Genomic DNA, 19,966 nt, shown 5'->3' on the forward strand with positions numbered 1-19,966 from the left:
GTAGCTCATAATTTCAGAAATATTTTAGGGTTTAGCTGTTGAATAGTAAACATTATATATCATTATGACACCCATAGGTGTGTTTGCATGACTTAGATTCTTTTTTGATCATGTTATGTCTGAAAATGTGTGTTTTGGACAATTTCTTGGTCTTTTTGTAGCTGTTAAGACCAGGCATACATAGCAAGGAGGGTTCTGTTAGTGAGCCATTAGGTGCTCCTTCAGTACCACTGACCGTGGGAAGGGATTTGTGTGTGACACAAAGCTTAATGTGGACTGTATCCAAATGAGATATGTCACTATTCACAGTTTCTGTGCTTTCAGATACATTTCGAACCTGAACTAATGGTAGTTTGTTTTTCAATGTTTAACAGTGGAAGATAACAGCTTGTCTCAGAAGAAGAAGATAACAGTGGAAGATCTCTTCAGTGATGATTTTAAGATTCATGACCCAGAGGCTAAATGGATAACTGGTGAGTTTTGAGCACTTTTGTAGTATCTTTGCTTTGCTTCCTTGCTCCCTGGCCATTGGTGTTTTTTTTGGTTTTTTTTGTTTTTTTTTTATGTCCTTCTTAGTTCCTCCAATTCTTTGTGCTGCTCTTGAAATTACAGGATCAAGAACTGGTTGGGGTTGGAAGGGACCTCTGGAGATCATTTTGTCAAACTCCCAGCTCCAGCAGTGAGAGCTGTTTTCTCAGAATCATGTCCTCAAATTCCTCTTTTCAACCTTCAAATTCCTATTCCAGTTTTCCTTTGGTTAAACATGCAAACACCACAGTTCTAACTTATTATCTATGGATATCTACTGGATATCCCAGTGAGCTCATAGATAGGCATGGAAAACAGCAGCCTTTTTCTCCAAGATCATCCAGAACTTAATAATTGATGTGGCACATGGTTGGAAGAAGTGGTTGGAGCACCATCAGTGAATATTTTACCATAAACAAAACTGGAGGTTTATATTCCCCCATCAAAACTGGTTTTTTTCCTGGCAGGGAGGAGAAGCAATGCTAAACAAGAGGCAAACAGTGCTCCAGCAGCAGCTGGGCTGGGGCTTGCACACAAGCCATGTGCTCTTTTTATCCTCTGCTGCCTTACATTTTCCAGTCAGGGGGAAACCAAATAATACTTGAATTAATGCGTGTTGGATTTGCTGGAGTGGAGCTACTTTGGGGGATGTAGATTCCAGCTCTCCCTGGAAATTGCTGCAGTCAGAACAAGCTTTGTTGAGAATAAAATGATTTGTGCTGTGCTGCTCATGTGATTTCTAGTCCAGGTCTTATTATCATGGAAGTTATTAGCTTTTCTTTTGAATTTAATGGGGAACTGGATCAAATCCTTCCTCTGTTTAGCTTTCCTTATCTGCTGTGCCCATTGGGAACAATTTTAATACCTGTAATGAAAAGAGAGAGTGTTAAAGGGTAGTGCTGAATGAACACATTCCCCAGCTGCAAGTTCTGCCACCCACTCAAGCAGAGGGGAAGCTGTTGCAGACAATAAACACCTTCACAAACACACCTGCAGAGTGCAGGAGCTCTTTTCCAGGCTGTGCTCTCCCTGGGAATGGTGCTCCCCACAACCATTTTCTAGGAATGGTGATAATGGAAACATCACCATTGGATAATGGAAATGGTGATAATGGAAATATCACCAATGGAAAGCTGCATTGCAGTTCAGGGGTTTTTGTCTAGAATCCTTTTCCTTTTAGCACAGATATCCTGATGGCTCTAGTGAAGGAAAAGGTTTTACTGAGACCTTGCCTGCTATTTTCTTTATTTGCTAGAGTATAGCAAATAAAGCATAGTGAAGGGAATGATAATGAATTAACTAAACTTTTTCAGGAACAGAGAATGAAGTATTGCCATAGAGCTGGTATAATATCCCCCCACTGATGAGTGATCACTTTGTGTGGACATCAGGCCTGTTTTCCACAATGGCAGTCTGCTGTTAAAAATCAGCATTTCCCTTGCTTTTTCACTTATGGTCAAATACTAAAGTCATATAAACTTTTATTAAGATAAAGATTCTGATCTTGAGTGTTTAAAATCCACCTCTCCCTTTTCATGTACCCTTAATTACTCCAGTGCTGTTTTGCTTCTGAAATTACTAAAATATTGTTACTGTAAGAGACAAAATAAAAAGAAATATTATTAAAACACACACAGAAATTTTATAATTACTTACTCTATTGTTTTGACATGAACAAACACTGACACTGATTTTAATGCATCTAAAGGAACTTTATGAAGCCAATAGATACCTTGCAGATTTACCCAAGCGTGACTTTGCATTTAAGAGCAAGATGCTGATCTACAATGTCATTCATCCAAGGACCCAGAGCCATTTTACAACATTAGTTGCTTTTCTGTATTAAAGTTGGGTTTTTCATAGCTTTCTCTAGCTGGCTAAGTGGTGAAATTGTGATTAAGATGAAAGACCAGTAGCCAGATTCCTAAGCACATGTTGTTATTGGCCTCTTATTTTTCAGTATGCAAATGAAAGACTCCAAAAATGCCAAAGCCAAACTAATTAACTTAGTGTAACAAGATTGCTGGAATGCCCCAGCAAAAGAAAAAAAAAAGCATATTTGAAAATAGCATATTAAAATTGGATGACTGCTTATAAACCTAGCTGATGCCTTGTGGGGATTCACAGAGTTAAAATAGAAGTATATAAATATAAAATACATGGCTAGCTGTTGTGTGTCCCTCTTCCCCTTTCTCTCCTGTTAATCATACAGCAAAATATCACAGTCATTCAGAGCTCTGCACAACTCAGTCCTCCTGGATCATCAAAGCTCTGTTTCCTTCCTTTCCTCTACATCATTGCAGAAGAGAGGAGGTTGGTGGCCAGAGATGAAGCACACTGCATGTTTAAGAGTATTTAAGGGATTTGCTCCCAAAATAATTCAGTCAGTAAAATATGTGTTCTTCCCAGTAAGCAAGGGGCTGGTTCAAACACTGAATGAGGAAGATCTTTCCTCCAGCTAGAATGAGTCTTAGATCATGTGTTTCAATAAATAAAATATTTTTATTCAGGGTCACACTTAAAAATATGCTGAAAGTTCCATGAAATTGATGCGTTGAGCTCATGTTTTAGTGTTTTCTTGATTCTCAGTGGGCATGTGGAAAAATAACATATTTCTAATCAATAGCTTTCTGTCATTCTATTCCATTGATTTTAAAGGATCTAGGAAAAAAGAAAAGAACCAGTGTCAAAGCTGACTTAAATACACTTTCAGTGTAAAGATTACACCTTCCAATCACAATTTGTGGCTCATTTGTGGATATATCTGCATTTTTTTAATGGAGTTGCAATTAAATTTACTTGCGCAAAGTGAGGAGTGGCAAAGTTGTAAAATTTTGTAAATTTGAACATTTTACAATTTTTGTGATGCCATTGTAATTTCAAATTTCAGTTTGAATTTTTATCCTCTGTTTTAGGGAAAGAACAATTTGCTTAATTAGCATCTGTCTTCTACTGTCCTGACCACTGCTGTCTTTGGCTCTGTTCAGAGCGATCCAGAGAGGAGCGGTGTATTCACGGAGCACACAGTGACAGGCCAAGGGGGAATGGCTTCAAACTGACTGAGAGCAGGTTTAGACTAGATATGGGGAATAAATTCTTTACTGTGGGGATGGTGAGGCACTGGAACAGGTTGCCCAGAGAAGCTGTGGATATCCCATCCCTGGGAGTGTCCAAGGCCAGGCTGGATGGGGGCTTGGAGCAACCTGTGATAGTGGAAGGTGTCCCTGACCATGGGAGGGGATTGGAACTGGATGATCTTTAGATCTTTTCTAACCTGGTCCATTCTGTGATTCTATGATTCTGTGACTAGAATGGCTCCAGAGTTTATTTCTAGATCCACTTCCAGGGACTGCTATCGGTTAGGTTTTCCCTGTAGTGTGAGTAAATGCTGACTTTACTGTGAAGGTTTCGTTTTTTCAGGCACAGCATAGCATTTGTGTTATACTACAGTAGGTGTAAAGCAGTGAAGTACAGGAAGTTTGGGGTTCTGCTGGTGATTAATTGGCACACCCCCTATCCATCTGAGCTGTGTTCCTGTTCCAGCCTCTTCTTCTCACCCCTCCTGCACTGTTCTCATCCCTCCATGCCTCACACTCTGCGGAACTTCCCTTTCCTGTACAACTACAATTACATTGTCCATATACTTAACAAGCATATGATCTCCAATCAGTGGCTTTTTTCACACTGTATATCTTAAATGCAGTATTTGCACCTCTTGTTTTCATATCCCCTCCACAGCCCATCAGGAGTGTCCTGTGCCAGCCTTCCTTCAGCCCTCTCCCAGCTGACAGGTGGCCTGCTCGTTAGTCTGGTCCCTAATTGTTTAGCAGTTCTGCTCATGAGCACCACATTACCTTGTAATTAGGCTTTGCAATTACTGGGCTTTTCCTGTAATTTCTCTCACACAGCAGTTTAGCTCAGGTTTCTGCAAAGCTCAATGGGATGGTGCCATGCTCCTGTAATATTTGACAAAAAACAGGATAAAGAAATTTGTTGTAATTTTGCACTGAAGAGCAGCTTGGTTGTCTGATTTCTTCTATAAACAATAATTCACAGTCATTACTTAGACCTGGCTTGAGAAGGCAGTTGAAATTGAGTCGTGCTTTCTGGTTTTGTGGCCCCTTTGAGCTGCAGTGATTCCTGACAGCTGTGAGTCTGACCCACACATCCTGGGAGCACTCCTGCCTCATGGGGAGGGAGCATCATGTAAAAGAAAGCACTGGAGACTGAACTGTACGTGCCACTTGTGGAGACTTATGCTAATCTTCTGGTCTTTGTACTTAAATGGCAAATAGATTTTTTCCTACTTTGAAAGTACTTGGATGCTGTTTTAGTTAGAGAAACATCAGAGCAGCGTTTGATATCCTGACAGAGTTCATTGCAATGGATTGGGTGCAACAAGTCAGTCCTTACTCTTTAGAGAGTGTTCTTCCAGCCTTGCTGTAGGCATCTTGCAAGACATTGTATCTAGCAGTGGCTCTTGTCAGGATTTTGGACTGTAGGTAAGTGACTGGAGGTTTTAATTAGGAGAGCATTTTCCTTGGCCAGACCTGGGGAGACAATCCTTGCAGAGTGGTTGTAGCCAAATGGGAAGGATAAAGGTTAAAATTAGGAGAGCACAACATATTCAAGAAGGGAGGAGCAGTGAGGTACAAGACAGAAAAGAACATGTTAGGGTCACAGGACCTTAAAAAATGTGAAAATCAAGCCCTTCTCTCTAAGGTCCCTGCCACTCATTTCACCTGTAATACTGGAAAAATAATATTTATTCTTGTGAGAAGAGGAATAATGAGTAAATTAGCAAGAGGCTTCAAATGACATTTTCAGAAATGTCTCAGTTATTTGGAAACCTGCCACTCAGTGAGAGCCAGGACCATGATGTGCCCAGCTTGCCTCTGAGAATGGCAGCTGGGCTTTTATCTCAAAAGTCCCTTTGAAAAATACATTAATAACTAATATCTAAATATAATAAAGTAATTATTTTATCTGTAATGCTGAAGCACATATGTTTTGTTGCATGTGTCTCTAATAACATCATAGAATTTCTAGGCTCTTTTAAAGCCTAATATCGAATTTAATGACCTAGAACTAATAGGTTTTATTTACCATGCTGAAAAAACCACAGTGTAGTGACTGAGGTAATTTATTTCAGTTTACCTTTAGTAATAATGCTCAGATCAACAATACTTAGATAGCCCAAATGCCCTCAAGCCTCTTTTCTGCAGTGTAAATCCATTGCACTGTATTGATAAAAGCACTGATGCATTTCAAATGATCCAGATGCTGTGGAGCAAATGAATTATTTATAAGTTGCTTTGCATAGATATTAAGAACTTTGTAAGCGCTAATATTTTTCATTATGAAAAAGGTTTTGTGCTAAGGTGCAGCTTTGACAGCTCTTTAGACTTAAACTGCCCTCTTAGAAGGTACTGCATGGTTGATTGGAGTGCAGGTTTCTCTGGGCTGCTTCTCCATGGGCCAAAATGATTCATGGAATCATTAAGGTTGGAAAAGACCTCTGAGTCCAACCATCAACCCAGCACTGCCAAGTCCACCACTAAACCATGTCCCTAAGCCCCACCTTGACACGTGTGTTGAGAACTTCCAAGGGTGGTGATTCCACCACTTCCCTGAGCAGTCAGTTCCAGTGTTTGACCAGTGAAGAAATTTTTCCTAATGTGCAGTCTAAATCTGGTATGACTCAAAGTCATTTCCTCTTGTATTATCACTGGTTACTGGGGAGAAGAAGCCAACTCCCACTTTAATACAACCTTTTGTCAGGTAGTTGCAGAGAGCAATTCTCAGCTTGCAAGTGACCATCCAAACTGTAAAGGCAGCACGAGCCTTTCTCTTGGCAAGGCTGGGCTGTCAGCAGGAAAGGAAAACTCATTTTTTCTGTTTGGCATCCAAGGGACAAAGCTGCCTTCTTTGGGCACCTCACGTTGCAGTCTTGTGTCTGTGTTAGGAAGGTGAATTTCCTGTGCAGCCACCCCAATGCCATCCCAGTTCCTGTCTTATGTTAAATGAATTTAAGGCAGAAAATGCTCACAGGTGGTTTTGTTAGTGTAAATCTGGTGAAGGCATGAAGAAAACTGGGCTACTCTACCAGAATATTTGCCCATCTTTTTAATTAGAAATAGTAGCTCGTTATTTCAATGTGTTTTAAATGTATGTCAAAAAGACAGAAATGAATGGGTTTACTGGTCTTAATAGTTCAAAGAAAACTTTCTCCACTCTCAGTTCAAACCTCATATCCAAGCTCATGGCAGCTTCTCTCTGCAGTATTTTTATGTGTGTTTTGACTTTTACAATGTTTTTAAATATTTTCTGAAACAAAAAACAAGATACCTGATGCACAGCACATTGGATTGTGGTGTCTAAGGTTTAGTGAACTTCCAGGCCCCATTACAAAGAACCTCACAGCCTACAAGGATGAGAGTAAAGACATCCTCACTAAAGGAAAATGTGTATGGGCCAGAAGAAAATACAGGGGAAGGAGTAAGAAAGCTCTTTTTGTTCTAACATAGCATGGTTTTGCTGGGGATGGCCTTCAGAAACACTCTGTTATGATTCATAAAGATGTGGTTGTTTGTTAAATGAACTTTTGGGTAGTGTTGGTGCCAGTGGAAGTGTCCATGCACTTCAGAGCTGGTTGATCACTATTTTATTCTATTTTTATTCTAAATTCATGAAGTGACATGAAGTGAGTAGGTAAGAGATCTTGCTCTGTCATGACTTCCACACTGATGAAGAAGTGAGGAATATGTTAAACCATTTGAACCATAATTTTGATTTTAAATCTCATCCTGGATCATCCTCTTCAGAGATTTCTGTGGCTCTGTGATCTGAGAGCACTGGAGAGAATTTGTCCCACTCCTGCCTTTCAGCCTCTGGGCAGCTGCCCGAGTTCAGCAGTGACAATAACCTGTTCACTAAAGACAGGAAACTTGGGAATTAATGGATTTTTAAGAGACTATAATAGGCCATGGGGGAGAGCATTCCTGCCATGTAGCTGTTTTGTTCATTACTGCTAGAGAGAATGAAATGGGAAATCAATTTGGCTCTTTCAAAAATTAATACAGTCTGCAGGAGCAAGCTGGGGAGGAGTGTGCTGCCAACAATTGGACAGTGCCTCAGTGCACTCTTCTCTGCAGTGCTGGAGTGCTGGTGGGACACATGGGCTGCTTTTGGACTGACAAAATAATTCTTTGGTGTTTACAGCAGCTTCTGACTTTAGAAGAAGAAATATGTTGCATAAAGTCATGTTTGGGAAAAATATTGCACCCTGGAAAAGCAGAAATAACACAGTAATGGTCAAAGAGGGGTTTTGTGTGTGGTGCTTTTGAGTAGTTTTATGTCTTGAGGACACCAAGATTTCCATAAGAGCCTAACCTTTTATTTAGGAGCCTCCATAGGTAACCTAATTTCTCCAAAGCCTGCTGAACTCTAACCATTCTCCTGCTCATCATGATTGCTATTGAGTCTCTGAGTCAAATGTCCTCCTGAGGTATCAACACATGGCTTTAGTTAGAGAGCATCTAAAACCCCACATGCATTAAAAAGTGGCCTCAGGCATTCAGTGGCATGGCTTTCTGTATGCTATGTCTCTGAATCTTGCCAGGATGAGTGAAGAGTCTGGCCCAGGGACAGGGCTGGTGGCATGAAGGTCACCTGGGAGAACAGAGGCAAGGAATGAGTGATGAGGAGGGTATGGACAATGTGGTGCTGCACAGTGACTCAGGGGAGAAGCCCAGGCAAGCAGGAAGGATCTTGGGGATGTCCCAGGTGGAGCAGGGGCTGGAGTGCTCTGAGAGTGAAAATGAATCTGGAAGTCAGCACGGCTGAGAAGTGGCTTAGTGGCCTATGATGAAGAGCTGGAAAATACATCAGCTGCTGTGGCAGTATCAAAGAGAACATTTAATGAATCAAAGATGACTGGAAGAGGCAGGAGAATTCCTTGGACTTTGTTTCTTCTTGCCTAGGTTCTATTAACACCTACTGCCCATAACTGCCTAATTCTGTTCCCACCAATTTTTTTTTTAAACAAAAGGGGAAAAATAGACTTCCCCCTAACAGCCAACATCCCACTCTCACATGTTGGACCAGCAGGCTTTTGTAGACTTTCTATAGCCATTAACAAAAACAGATTCCCCATTTCCATTTCAAGCCCTACTCCACTAAAATTAATGCTTTTCCTCAAAGTAGCTCAGAAGCAAGGCAATGCCTCCTGTTGTGGCTGTGTCTGCCAGCAAGAAGCAGCTTCAGGGAATAATTTAAAGTTGTGAAAGGTGTGTGAAAACTAGAACAGTTTGGGCTCCTTTGTGTGTTAAATTTGTCTGTATATTTGAGGAAGAAATCCCTGGGAATTATGTAGAAGCTGCCCTCTTTGCTCCTCCCCATCAGCTGCGTGTTGCTCTAAGGTGCACTGCAGCATTTCTAGGCTCATTTCCTGGTGGTGAATGCAAAGCTGATAAATTCAGTGCTGGGTCCTTTTACCTGCCAGGCAGGCAGGTACTGCAATGACACTGGATTCATAGTGGGGAGCCTTTTGATTAATAAATAAATAAATAAACAAAGGAGAACAGCAGGGATGGAAGTGGGAAGGAAACAATGCCACAGGGAGCAGTAGCATCTGGGGGGGACTTTGAAGAACGTGGCTCACAACAGAGGTGATTCTGAACCACAGACACAGAACCACATGCACAGCCTTGCCTGTGTGCTGAACAGTTTAAATCCAGTCAGAAAAAGGATCAGGGTTTTTTTTGCATCCTGTTCAAAGTGGCTTGAAATCAAAACTCTGCTGCTCTCAGAGTCGAAGGAAAGGCACTGGTTTTTCAGGAGTTTAACTGGGAGAGCAATTTGGTGTTCTCTCAGTGGGTGTTAGTTATAAAATCCATGTGAATAGATACAAAAAGAGTGTGACACCAAGAGATGCTCTTCCCCAGCTGACACCTGTGAACCAGGTAAGGGCGAGCTCCAGCTGTCCCCAGCCCTTGGGGAAGGGGACACTGCAGGGAAAAAAATTGTCTGTGATAAGCCTTAAAAAGGATGGGCATAACTGCATTCCTGCTGGTTGAATTTGTACTAAAATAAAGTTGCTGGGTTTTTCTCTTTGACTCTTCAGAGGAGTGTAACACAGGCAAGAGGAGGGAGAGGAACAAGAGCTGTGCTCTACTCCTGGGTGTTGGGGCAAGCTGGGCACAGCAGAGGGTGATGGTCTCCCTTCCCCAGGAGCTTGGAGGATTGCTTCTGGAGAGAGGAAGAAATGTTATTTTGCTTGGATCCAGCACTGCTTAGAAGATGTGTGTAGATAGAAAGGAGACTCAGTTTTGAACTGTAGGAAAGGAAGGTCAAGAAAGAGGGTTTGCATGAATTTACTGAAGGTTTTCCTAACAGTCAGGCTGATTTAAGGATGGAAACATTTTAGGAAAGAGGCACTTAAGAGATAAGCACCCAGGAAAGCACAGATGGAACAAATGAGGTGCATAATTGCAGGATACGCTGAGCAAAAAGCACATTCAAGTGAGGACTGTAAAGGGGTGATGGAGAAAGGAGAATTCTTTGGGGTGTCCAGGCCTCTTGTTAAGCCATTGATCCAAAGTCCTACACACTGCTGATGCCTCCAGTAGTGATCTCCAGAAAGGTTTCTCTTTTGACACAGTCCATCCCTGGGAACCTTTTGTTCTCTAGGATGCAATTTGCTTACTTTTTAAAACTTTTTTTTAAAAATATTTTAATCAAGCCAATTTTCTGTTTTTCACGCTGCCCTGCCCAACTTTGATTGCTTCTTGGAGATTTTTACTTGGTGCAAAGAACATTTTCCTGACTCAGTAGCTTTCCCAGAGCTTGCTCCACTGCTCTTGGACACTTGTTATACACGGAAAGCTTACCAAGTATTAATTAGAGCAGTATGTATTCTACTTGTTCCTATTAAGAACATTAAATAAATATATGCTGAGATACCATAATTAAATAATTTGAAGACAGGAAATACTGTATTTCTGGTGATTAAGCCTCATATCAAGTCTTTGTAACAGAAAATTTAGCAGGCAAAGATTTACTTATCTAAAAAAAAGTCCCCAGTGAGCTTGGATCTCCTGACTGGATTAAGATGTTGGATGTATGAAAAGCACTTTTTTTAAACAAGAAATAGTCCCAGACTTATATAATTCATTAAAAGAAATTTGTAATGAGATAATTATCATTGATCAAGGGAATGTAATTATACTTTAAAACCTCACATCAGTGGAAATTCAATTAAGAGCACAGGAGACCAAAGGTTTGCCCAGCCCAAAATCCTGTTTCCATGGGAGACAAGATGTGTGTGCACAAGGATGAGTAAGAGGGCAATGAACCTCACTCACTTTTAGGCTCAGAACCCTCAGTTCCTCTTGTATATTTTCTGTTTAGTTGCCCAAAAATAGTTTTCTCTTCTAAGACACTTTCCAAGCACCCTCCAGAGCCTCTTGCATCCAGCATTTCTCTCATCAATGAGTTTCACTGACCCGAGACCTGTTGCAAGAGGAAGGGTTCTTGGGAGCTTGTTTCTATTTGCTTTGCTTGGTCAGCCTTAGATCAGGACTTTGGACAGCTGTTTTCCACCTCTAGGGTGTAATTTTAGAGAGGATGGGATGGGAACTACACACAAGGACTGCACAGAAGAATCTGGGGTTAACTTCTCAAAAATGTTCAAATTATTTGAGTTTCATGACACTTGAAGACAAATGTATGGATGCAGTATAATTTGTTTGACCTTAAAGAAAAGCCAGATGATTTTGCTGTGTGTTACAGTTAAAATCTTTAGGTCCCTGTACCAAATCATACCACACCAAGTAATCATGAAGTCATGAAATAGTGTGAACCAGGTCCCCAGCAGAGCTTCATAGTTTCATGTGAAATTTGCACTGGGTCTGCTGGGTATGTTTTCCTTTTGCTACTTGACAAAGTCCCAGCCTCTGGGGACAGGTAGCATGCAAATATAATCTACTTTGATTCAAAAAATAAATGTAGTAAATAAAAACATTTTTAGTACTCAGAGATATTATCATAATTATTTCTAAATGGTCCTTCAAATGTTAAACTTATCTGGAGGTAAATGGAGACAAAACCATTTCATTGCATTTGAAAAGATGTTTTTAAAATATCAGGTTCTTTTGAAGGCTTATACCTGTCTTCCAATGCTTAGGTTTCATAATAATTGACAAAATTTGGGTTATCATCCTCAAAGCATTTTAGCTTTCCAGGGAATGCAGAATGGCAGGAGTGAAAAAAATTTTGTGTAGACAAAGTCTAGTAAGAAGGCAGTGTTGAAACCAAGAAAAGTTAAAAAATTATCAGTTCAGAAGCATTTCCTCCACAGAGGGCAAAAATCTGGATCTATTAGATAAATTATTATTCTATTGGCATGAACTTGACTCCATAAAATTGACTCCACAGTGAATGGTGGTGAATCCAGCAGTTCAGAGAGACTGTGGTACTATTGCAGTTGTGTTCCATGTGGTCATGCATGCAGAGTAAACCATTCCAGGCTCTGCCTGGAAGTCTTGGCTTTGCCAAGTAACGTGGTGCCTTCAGGCAGACTGAGAGGAACCATCAAGACTTAGATAAACATCTAAAATCCACCAATTCTCCCCAGACAGGGTCCAGAAATTTTTTCCAATACTCTAATTTGTTACCAACCTAATAAACACTTATTCTGTGCTCAGCAGTCAATTTTCCCATTTCCTGGTGGACAGGAGCCCATGCCCAGGCCTGCTCCTGCAGCTGGCTCTGGATGCTCAGCCTCTGGCAGCACCAGCAGGGAGTGGAGCCAGGGGGCTGGGCTGGCCCATTGCCCCTCAGAGGGGTTAATGCACATATGCTGGGCCATGTGCAGCAGTTTCCACTGTCTGCTGCTGCTTCAGCTGATGGACTGACTCATTTTTACAAGACAAATTGCTTGGAACACCCATGCATAAGCCAAGATGCTTATTAATAATTTGGAGGTATCTTTTCCTTCCTTGTTCTCCTTCCCAGGAGGAGCAGACTGTGAACGGTGATGTAAAAAATATCTTAAAACACTTGCTTAAAACATGCCCAAGAGAATATGTGTGTGTGTGTGTGTGTGTGTGTGTGTATATATATATGTCTATATGTCTATATATATGCCCAAGAATACATATACATATGTATATATGTGTTTATATATATATACACATATATATACATATATATGTGTGTGTGTGTATATCTATCTATCTATCTATCTATCTATCTATCTATGTATATATTTTCCATGTATTCCATATTTTCCTTCTTCAGCTGTCAGTTTCAGGGGCAGCATTTGTAAGTTTGCCATTACCTTTTGCCTTGAAGCTGATACCAAACCCAGCAGCAGGCATAAGATATGGCCTTAATGGCCTTAAACCAAATCAACCTTTAACATAAAAGCATGTTTGTTATGTATTTTCTAATTTTAATGCCTCACAAAGGAAGATATTTTAAAAAATATACACCAATAATTATAGTATTTCTGATTTTCTCCCTTATTGGCACAGAATGGCTAATATAGCTAACATATCAAGCCAGAAGACTATGAATAAGAAAATAAGGGAGAGAATATTAGAATTCCATAGTTTGTATTTGCTTTCCCTCTTCTAGGGCAGGAAACAGAGAGCATAATCAATTTTCTGTTGCAATCAATATTTTTAGGAGAAACAGTATTGAACTATAGTCTGCAGAGAAAAATACTGAAAACAGCCTGGTTTTATCCAGTTTGAGGGACATTATCACCTTGATCACTGCAGTGAGCATGGGTTGCTCCCTCCAAAAAAGATAGATTGTAATGGGAATAGAAATGGTCCAGAGAAAGATTAAGAGCATGACAGAAGCATGGAAATGCACAATAAAAAGAATCGCCCTGAGTTATTAAGAAGTTATGTAAGGATAGAAAATAAGGAAAAAATACGAAGAACTCAAGCTCTTTTCATTGAATAAGGGCATTCTTTGGATTTAATCTCATCTGCTGAAAGTTCTTTACCCACTGAGAAGGTAATTTTGGACAGAAGCTTGATGAGAATTGGAAGGAAGGAGCAGTCATTCTTTTGGTGTAACTATTTTTCACCCATTGCATTCAAACCAGGTGTTCATATCAGCCCTTTTGCTTTGCACATCAGCACAGCTGTCTTCTTAGCAACAGCTGGTGCTTCAAGACCAACAGGACAAAGGCAGTAACAGGTGCATGATGTTGGTTCTGTGGTAGAGAGAGGGAAAGGAGCAAGAAGAAGGGAAATAAGGAATTCAGGAATCTTTTCTGGGGTTTGGTGAGGACTCTGTGTAGCAGCTGACCCAGCAACTGCAGGCAAACCAAACCAATGGGCCATGCTAAGGAAAAGCTCCTCCCTCATCATGGAATCATAGAATGGTTTGGGTTGGAAGGGAAATGAAAGATCATCCATTTCCAACCCCCTGCCATGGGCAGGGACCTATTCACTAAACCAAGTTCCAGAGCTCCATCCAACCCAGCCTTTAACACTTCCAGGGATGGGGCAACCACAGCTTCTCTGGGCAGCTTTTCTATTGCCTCACCACTCTGCTTAGCTGACATGAATTTTTTTCATTCCATCATCAGTTGGTTTAAAAATGATGGGATTTTACCTATAATTGCAAAATGTTTCTCCATTAGTGTCTCCCTTGCAGCTGGGTGCAGGAAGACTGCTCTCACCCAGGTGCCATTTCTTCCCTCAGTGCCATCTCACTCAGCACACCAGTCTCCTGCACTGAATCTAATTATTATTAATGGTTCTTTGCGTGTTGAAGTGTTGAAAGTGTTTCCATTGGCTCTGTAGCAGGGTGCCCTCTTGTGACCGCTCCAAAACCAGAAATCGTGCGCTGGTAACCTGTTGTGTTGTGAGGGTCCCCAGGCTGAGGTGAGAGGTGAGAATTTGACTCCAAGTCCCCAGAAGGCTGATATATTATTTTATGATATGAAATTATATACTAAAACTGTACTAAAGAAAGAGAAAGGATACAGACAGAAGGCTAGAAAAGAAAAGAATAATGAAAACCCATGACTGACTCAGAGTCCGACACAGCTGGCTGTGGTTGGCCATTAATTAAAAAGAATTCACATGTTTGGATAAACAATCTCCAGACCACATTCCAGAGGAGCAAAACATGGAGAAGCTGAGGCTTCTCATCTTCCCAGGGAAGAAATCCTGGCAAAGGGATTTTCATAAACTATCACAGTGATAGTAACCAAAACGTGTATTGGGGTCTTGGATTTCGTCTCTTGTCTGCCTTGATTTTCAAAAGCCTGAGGTCAGGGTGATGGCCACGACTCTGACAGATTCCTCACACATGAAGTTAGACTTCATCACAATCATTCCTCACCAGACACATCTGAAATAATAGGCTGACATAAGAGGGACTGTGAAATATTGCACACAAAGATAATTAAAACTTCACCCGCAGCTGCACACAAAGCATATCTGCTTGTTAACATACAGCAGTCTCCTTCAGTCTGCACTGAAATTTAAGTAATCTTCCCATGGTAATAATAATGAAAAGTAAGAAAAAACACTTTATGTGTTCTTCCTGCCCATCATGGCCATTAACAAGTGCAATTTGTTTAGGGGCAAAGAGAAGGAGGCAAGGGAATGCACAGAGAAATTAGGTAAGCGAGCCGTGGGTCACATTTTAATGAAAATTTATTCATGGATTCCTTTTTTTTCCTCAGTGTCAAGTGGATTATTACATTTAGGTGCAACACTTTGGATCGTGCACTCTCCTGTGTGAAGCCAAACCAAAAGGCAGGAAAGATCTGACGTATCTGGCAGAGAACAGGGAGGTCACTGGGTGATGCTGCACTGGCCTGAGGCACAGCCAGGGAGGGCTTGGAGCAAGGTCCCTGCATGGAACAGCCAAGCTGGGTGCCACCAGCAGGAGTGGTGACTTGGGCTCCCATCTGAGCTAGGATCTACAGTGGGAAAAGCCCTGGAATTTTTATATCCCAGTGAAATCTGTGCCATTGTGTATCTGGGGCTGTGCACCCACCCCAGTCACTCCATGGAGCTGGGATAAGCTGATTCCTGCTACCTGTTGGCTGCACTTTTTTTTCTCTCTTCAGTTGCATGATCAAACTGTGAAAAATATGTAGGGTGTGGATAAAAGCATTAAGGACCATTTTCTGGGAAAATAGTTGTCTGGGGTTAAATTGCTTCTGGCCTGTGTTGAATGTGAAATGTTTCCAGCAGGGAATCAAAGGGATGAGTGTAATCTGCTGTCTCCAGCTGTCCAGTAACCCAGGGGTCATCCCTTCTCCTCCTAGAACATCTAGCATTTGAAGAGCACATGGCACAAGTACAGCTGAACAGGAGAGTGAGATGGCAGAGAATTTTTAAGGGAGATTTCTCAGCTCTGGAATACAACAAAGATCATCTCAGTGTGGTGCATTCCACTCCTCCCCCCAGGCATTAGAAAGATAAATTGAGGTCACCAAGCAACAAGGTGTGAGGTTGCAGTGGTGTTGTTAAGGTTTTGCAGCAGTCTTGTAATCAAGATGGTTTGCTCTGGATGGAATAAAAATGGATTTAGACCAGAGAATGTCTCATTCAGTTTTTGCCTAATTGTAGTGTCTCTCTTTTTGCCCCTCTATGGGTTATGAAAGCAGATAGAAGTTGGGAAGGAGTAATTTGAAGTTGAAACAAGGTCTCAGTTTCTCACATGCATTTCAGCTCTCATGCCTGTGCCACTGAGTCATGATCTGAGCCCACAGTATTGTATTTGTGTTTCTCCCAGAGGAAGGAAGTAGTGATGAATCTGACTCCATGTTCCCAGAAGGTTAATTTATTATTTTATGATACTATATTATATTAAAGAATACAATACTAAACTATACTAAAGAATACAGAAAGGATACTTACAGAAGGCTAAAAAGATAATAATGAAAACTCGTGACTCTTTCCAGAGTCCTGACACAGCTTGGCCCTGATTGGCCAGAGAGTCAAAACAACTCACACCAGAATCCAATACAACAATCACCTGTGGGTAAATAATCTTCAAACATTCCACATGAACAAAACAGAAGAGAAGCAAATGAGATAATTGTTGTTTTCATTTTTCTCTGAGGCTTCTCAGCTTCCCAGGAGAAAAATCCTGGGCAAAGGGACTTTTCAAAAAATGTGAATATAACACCACAGGGTTCCCAGACTGGGGCTCTTTGAGGAGGAGTTCATCCTCACAAATGGGGCAGGAGCAGAATTTTACCTGGTTTCAAATTTAGGATCCAGAATTTAAAGGTGTGCTTTGCCTGTATTTCAGGCTTGCTGCTGAACTAGTTTTGTTTTTTTTCTTTTTTGGCTTGAATCTTGAAGGACTTGGGATTAGATAAAAAAGAGAAACACACCAGCATTGCTGATTTTTATAGTTTTAAGTTTTCCCAAGACTCAATCTCTTGCAGCTTTTGACAAGTTAATTTACAAGCCTGCTAGAGATGCACGTTGATGTGGGAATTTTCCTGAGCTATAATTGTGTTTTATTTTACTGGTAGTGCTGTAAAAGCACTATATTGGTGCACCAAGTGCAACTGCATTGAGATGATGAGCAATTAAAACCACTTCTTACATAATAAAGCACATTCTATCTTGTTGCACTTACTTAATATACCAATTCAATGTGTTATACAGTATTTAGCTAGATTACAGTAAATCACCTATTTAAAGAAGTTTTTCTTTCAGCCTTGCATGTGGGGAAAAAAGTGCTGGGAACAGTAAAAGGATAATGACCCATAATGGCAGAGAGCTAAAAATGGGATTCCAGTTGTCTCCTGGAATTAAAGGCTGTAGCAATGTTGTTAAAGACAAGCTGTTCTCTGTCCCCTGTTGCTCCTTGTATCAGCATCACAGAGTGTAAGAAATTCTTGTTTATTTCTTCCAGGCAAAGTAGCAAAGAGGAAGAAAAAGGAGTTCCTGGTGGGGGTAGGTGGATTGAAAGAGGCAGGGGCTGTGAAAAATTATGAATGCCAAACTCTACAGGGTCCATCCCTAAGGAAAGCTCACTGCGGGCACAATGAAGCTGTGAGCATGGAAATGGGGTTTTGCTGCTCTTCCCTATTTGTGATCCTTGCCTCCCACTTTCTGTTATCCCAGCCTACTGCAGGCACCAGGGGACAGGGGCTGAGAAGCCTTCCCTGCATTTTCTCCCTGGGAAGCAGCACATATCAAAACAGTCTTTGCTTCTGCTGTGGGGAGGGAATTTCAGAGTCAGTTGTTTGTTGGGTACACGCTGTAAATATCAAATAGATGCACTGCAGCGTGTCTTGAAAGAGCAACACATCATAGCATTAAATGCATCATCCCAACAGCCTTCTTTCCACCTGAGCTTGGGATTGCATCTCTCTGGACACCTGAATTGGGGCTGATTGTGCTTTTCTTTTGCATTCTGATCTGTGTGGTGAAGTTTTGCAGCAGTCAGTGAGCAGGCACAGTCCTGGCATTTGTTCAGCCTCTGTTCTCAGTGCTTTTCTGAGGAGTAAATTCTGCCTGCCCCAAGGGGTGTAGGTCTTGGGGGGCCATTCTCCTACCTGACTCCTGATAGGCAGATACTGTCCTAAGTGAGTCAATAATTCTGCAGGCCTGGTAAATAAGATATGATTTTCCCTTTCATGAATGCAAAGAAAAATAAGTATTTCCATAAATCTGCCTGTGTCTATCCTTCTCCCTGCTCATGCCATCCTGCACCTTATTCCTCGTTTGGTGCTTTTTAATATTTGCTGGTTTGGGGTCTTTTCCTGACAGTTTCTATTTCCTCTGTGAATTTACCCTGTTCTGTTGTTTTCCACTCTGCTTCCAAAAGCCACTATATCCAAAAACCTCAGGTCCCCTCTCTCAAAACCAGTCCCTGAAGACAGCAGGCTCTCTGAAGATAGATGCTTCTGCTGCATCTGGCAGGATTAAAGGGTTTTTTTAGGGTTTTGGCCCCTCACACAACAACCTGTTAACCACAGCTTGTGCTATTTCCTCACCTGTGACACTCAGAAATACCATTTTTATAGGAATTTCAGAGTCCCCCCAGGTCTACTTTCCCTGTGAGCTGCTCACCTGCTCTGTGGGGATGGTGCTACTGAACCTCCATGCCTGGTGCAGCTGCTGAGCTGCTCCCTCCCCTCGGGCTCTGCTGTGTGCCTGGGTTGTGGCTGTGGATGTTGATGGTCACAGCTGAGCCCAGCCTGCCTGGGAAGCAGTTCAGGCATGAGCTGGGTTCATTCAGGGTGCTGCTCCCTCAGACACCACTGCAGTGTGAGCTGCCGGCCGCCCCCAGTCCTGGAAACAAGGCAACCACTGCAAGCCAGTGGGCTTTTCCTGTGTGCTGCAGGTCACCTATGGGTGGTCTGGGTTTGCTTTCTGCAGCTGGACCCTCCTCTTTGGCCCTGGTGAGCGTGTGCTGGCATGAGAGCTCATGCCCAAGCCCCAGGGCACAGCCACTTCTTTCCCCACTCTGGTCTCCATCCACAGTCCCCAGTGGAAGCCCCTTCAACCCTGAGAACAGAGGCTGAACAAATGCCAGGACTGTGCCTGCTCACTGACTGCTGCAAAACTTCACCACACAGATCAGAATGCAAAAGAAAAGCACAATCAGCCCCAATTCAGGTGTCCAGAGAGATGCAATCCCAAGCTCAGGTGGAAAGAAGGCTGTTGGGATGATGCATTTAATGCTGTGATGTGTTGCTCTTTCAAGACACGCTGCAGTGCATCTATTTGATATTTACAGCATGTACCCAACAAACAACAGCCTCTGAAATTCAGTTCTGGGGCTCACCTGACCCTTCAGAAAATTTGCTGATCTGCTAAACAAGCAGCAGATTTTTTTTAAACTCCACTGTCTGATCCTCACTGTCTGATCTCTTTCCAAAAGAATACAACTGTAATACATCCTGTTGAAAATACCAATTTTCTGAAGAAACCTCGGTCCTACCATTGCAATCCTCCTGCCTGTTATCTTGTTAGATGGTGAATGTTGTCCAGGTGTGTCTGATCAATACCTGCCTGGGAGGACTACAAGAAGCCCTTGGCTGGTTCAGGAGCTGCTGTCACCTCAGTGAGGGTGGGCTCAGCCTGATAGTGGGGCCCTTGAAAATGTTAAAGATAGACTCTGAAAATGTTAGGCTTTGTGTTTTGCCAGATCATTGCACCTGGGTAAGCAGTATGATAAATGATATAATTGTTAGATGTGATGATTTTTTAATAATTAAGTATAATTATTGTATAATCATAAGAAGAATCATGAGAAACTGTGTTAGAAATTTATAGGGGGGCCATGAGGAACCATGCTTGGTTGAAATCTATGTATACAATAGAACAATATAAGTTTAATAATTAACATGAAAGTTATATAACCATAGAATATAAAAACATGTTCATCCCAAATGTATATCAGCGTCAGATTTGGGTTGGAACCCCTG

General features: G+C 41.6%; 1 protein-coding gene across 1 annotated transcript in view; it reads left to right on the forward strand.

Annotated features, from left to right (window-relative positions):
* Window positions 1–19,966, forward strand: part of DPP6 (dipeptidyl peptidase like 6) — a 417,816-nt gene that overhangs the window by 248,140 nt on the left and 149,710 nt on the right. Inside the window, 1 exon segment of the mRNA XM_036398554.2 lies at window positions 375–473. Within this exon segment, the coding sequence (XP_036254447.1) occupies window positions 375–473 (99 nt within the window).

The sequence above is a fragment of the Molothrus ater genome, chromosome 1 (assembly GCF_012460135.2).
Source record: "Molothrus ater isolate BHLD 08-10-18 breed brown headed cowbird chromosome 1, BPBGC_Mater_1.1, whole genome shotgun sequence".
Taxonomy (NCBI): domain Eukaryota; kingdom Metazoa; phylum Chordata; class Aves; order Passeriformes; family Icteridae; genus Molothrus; species Molothrus ater.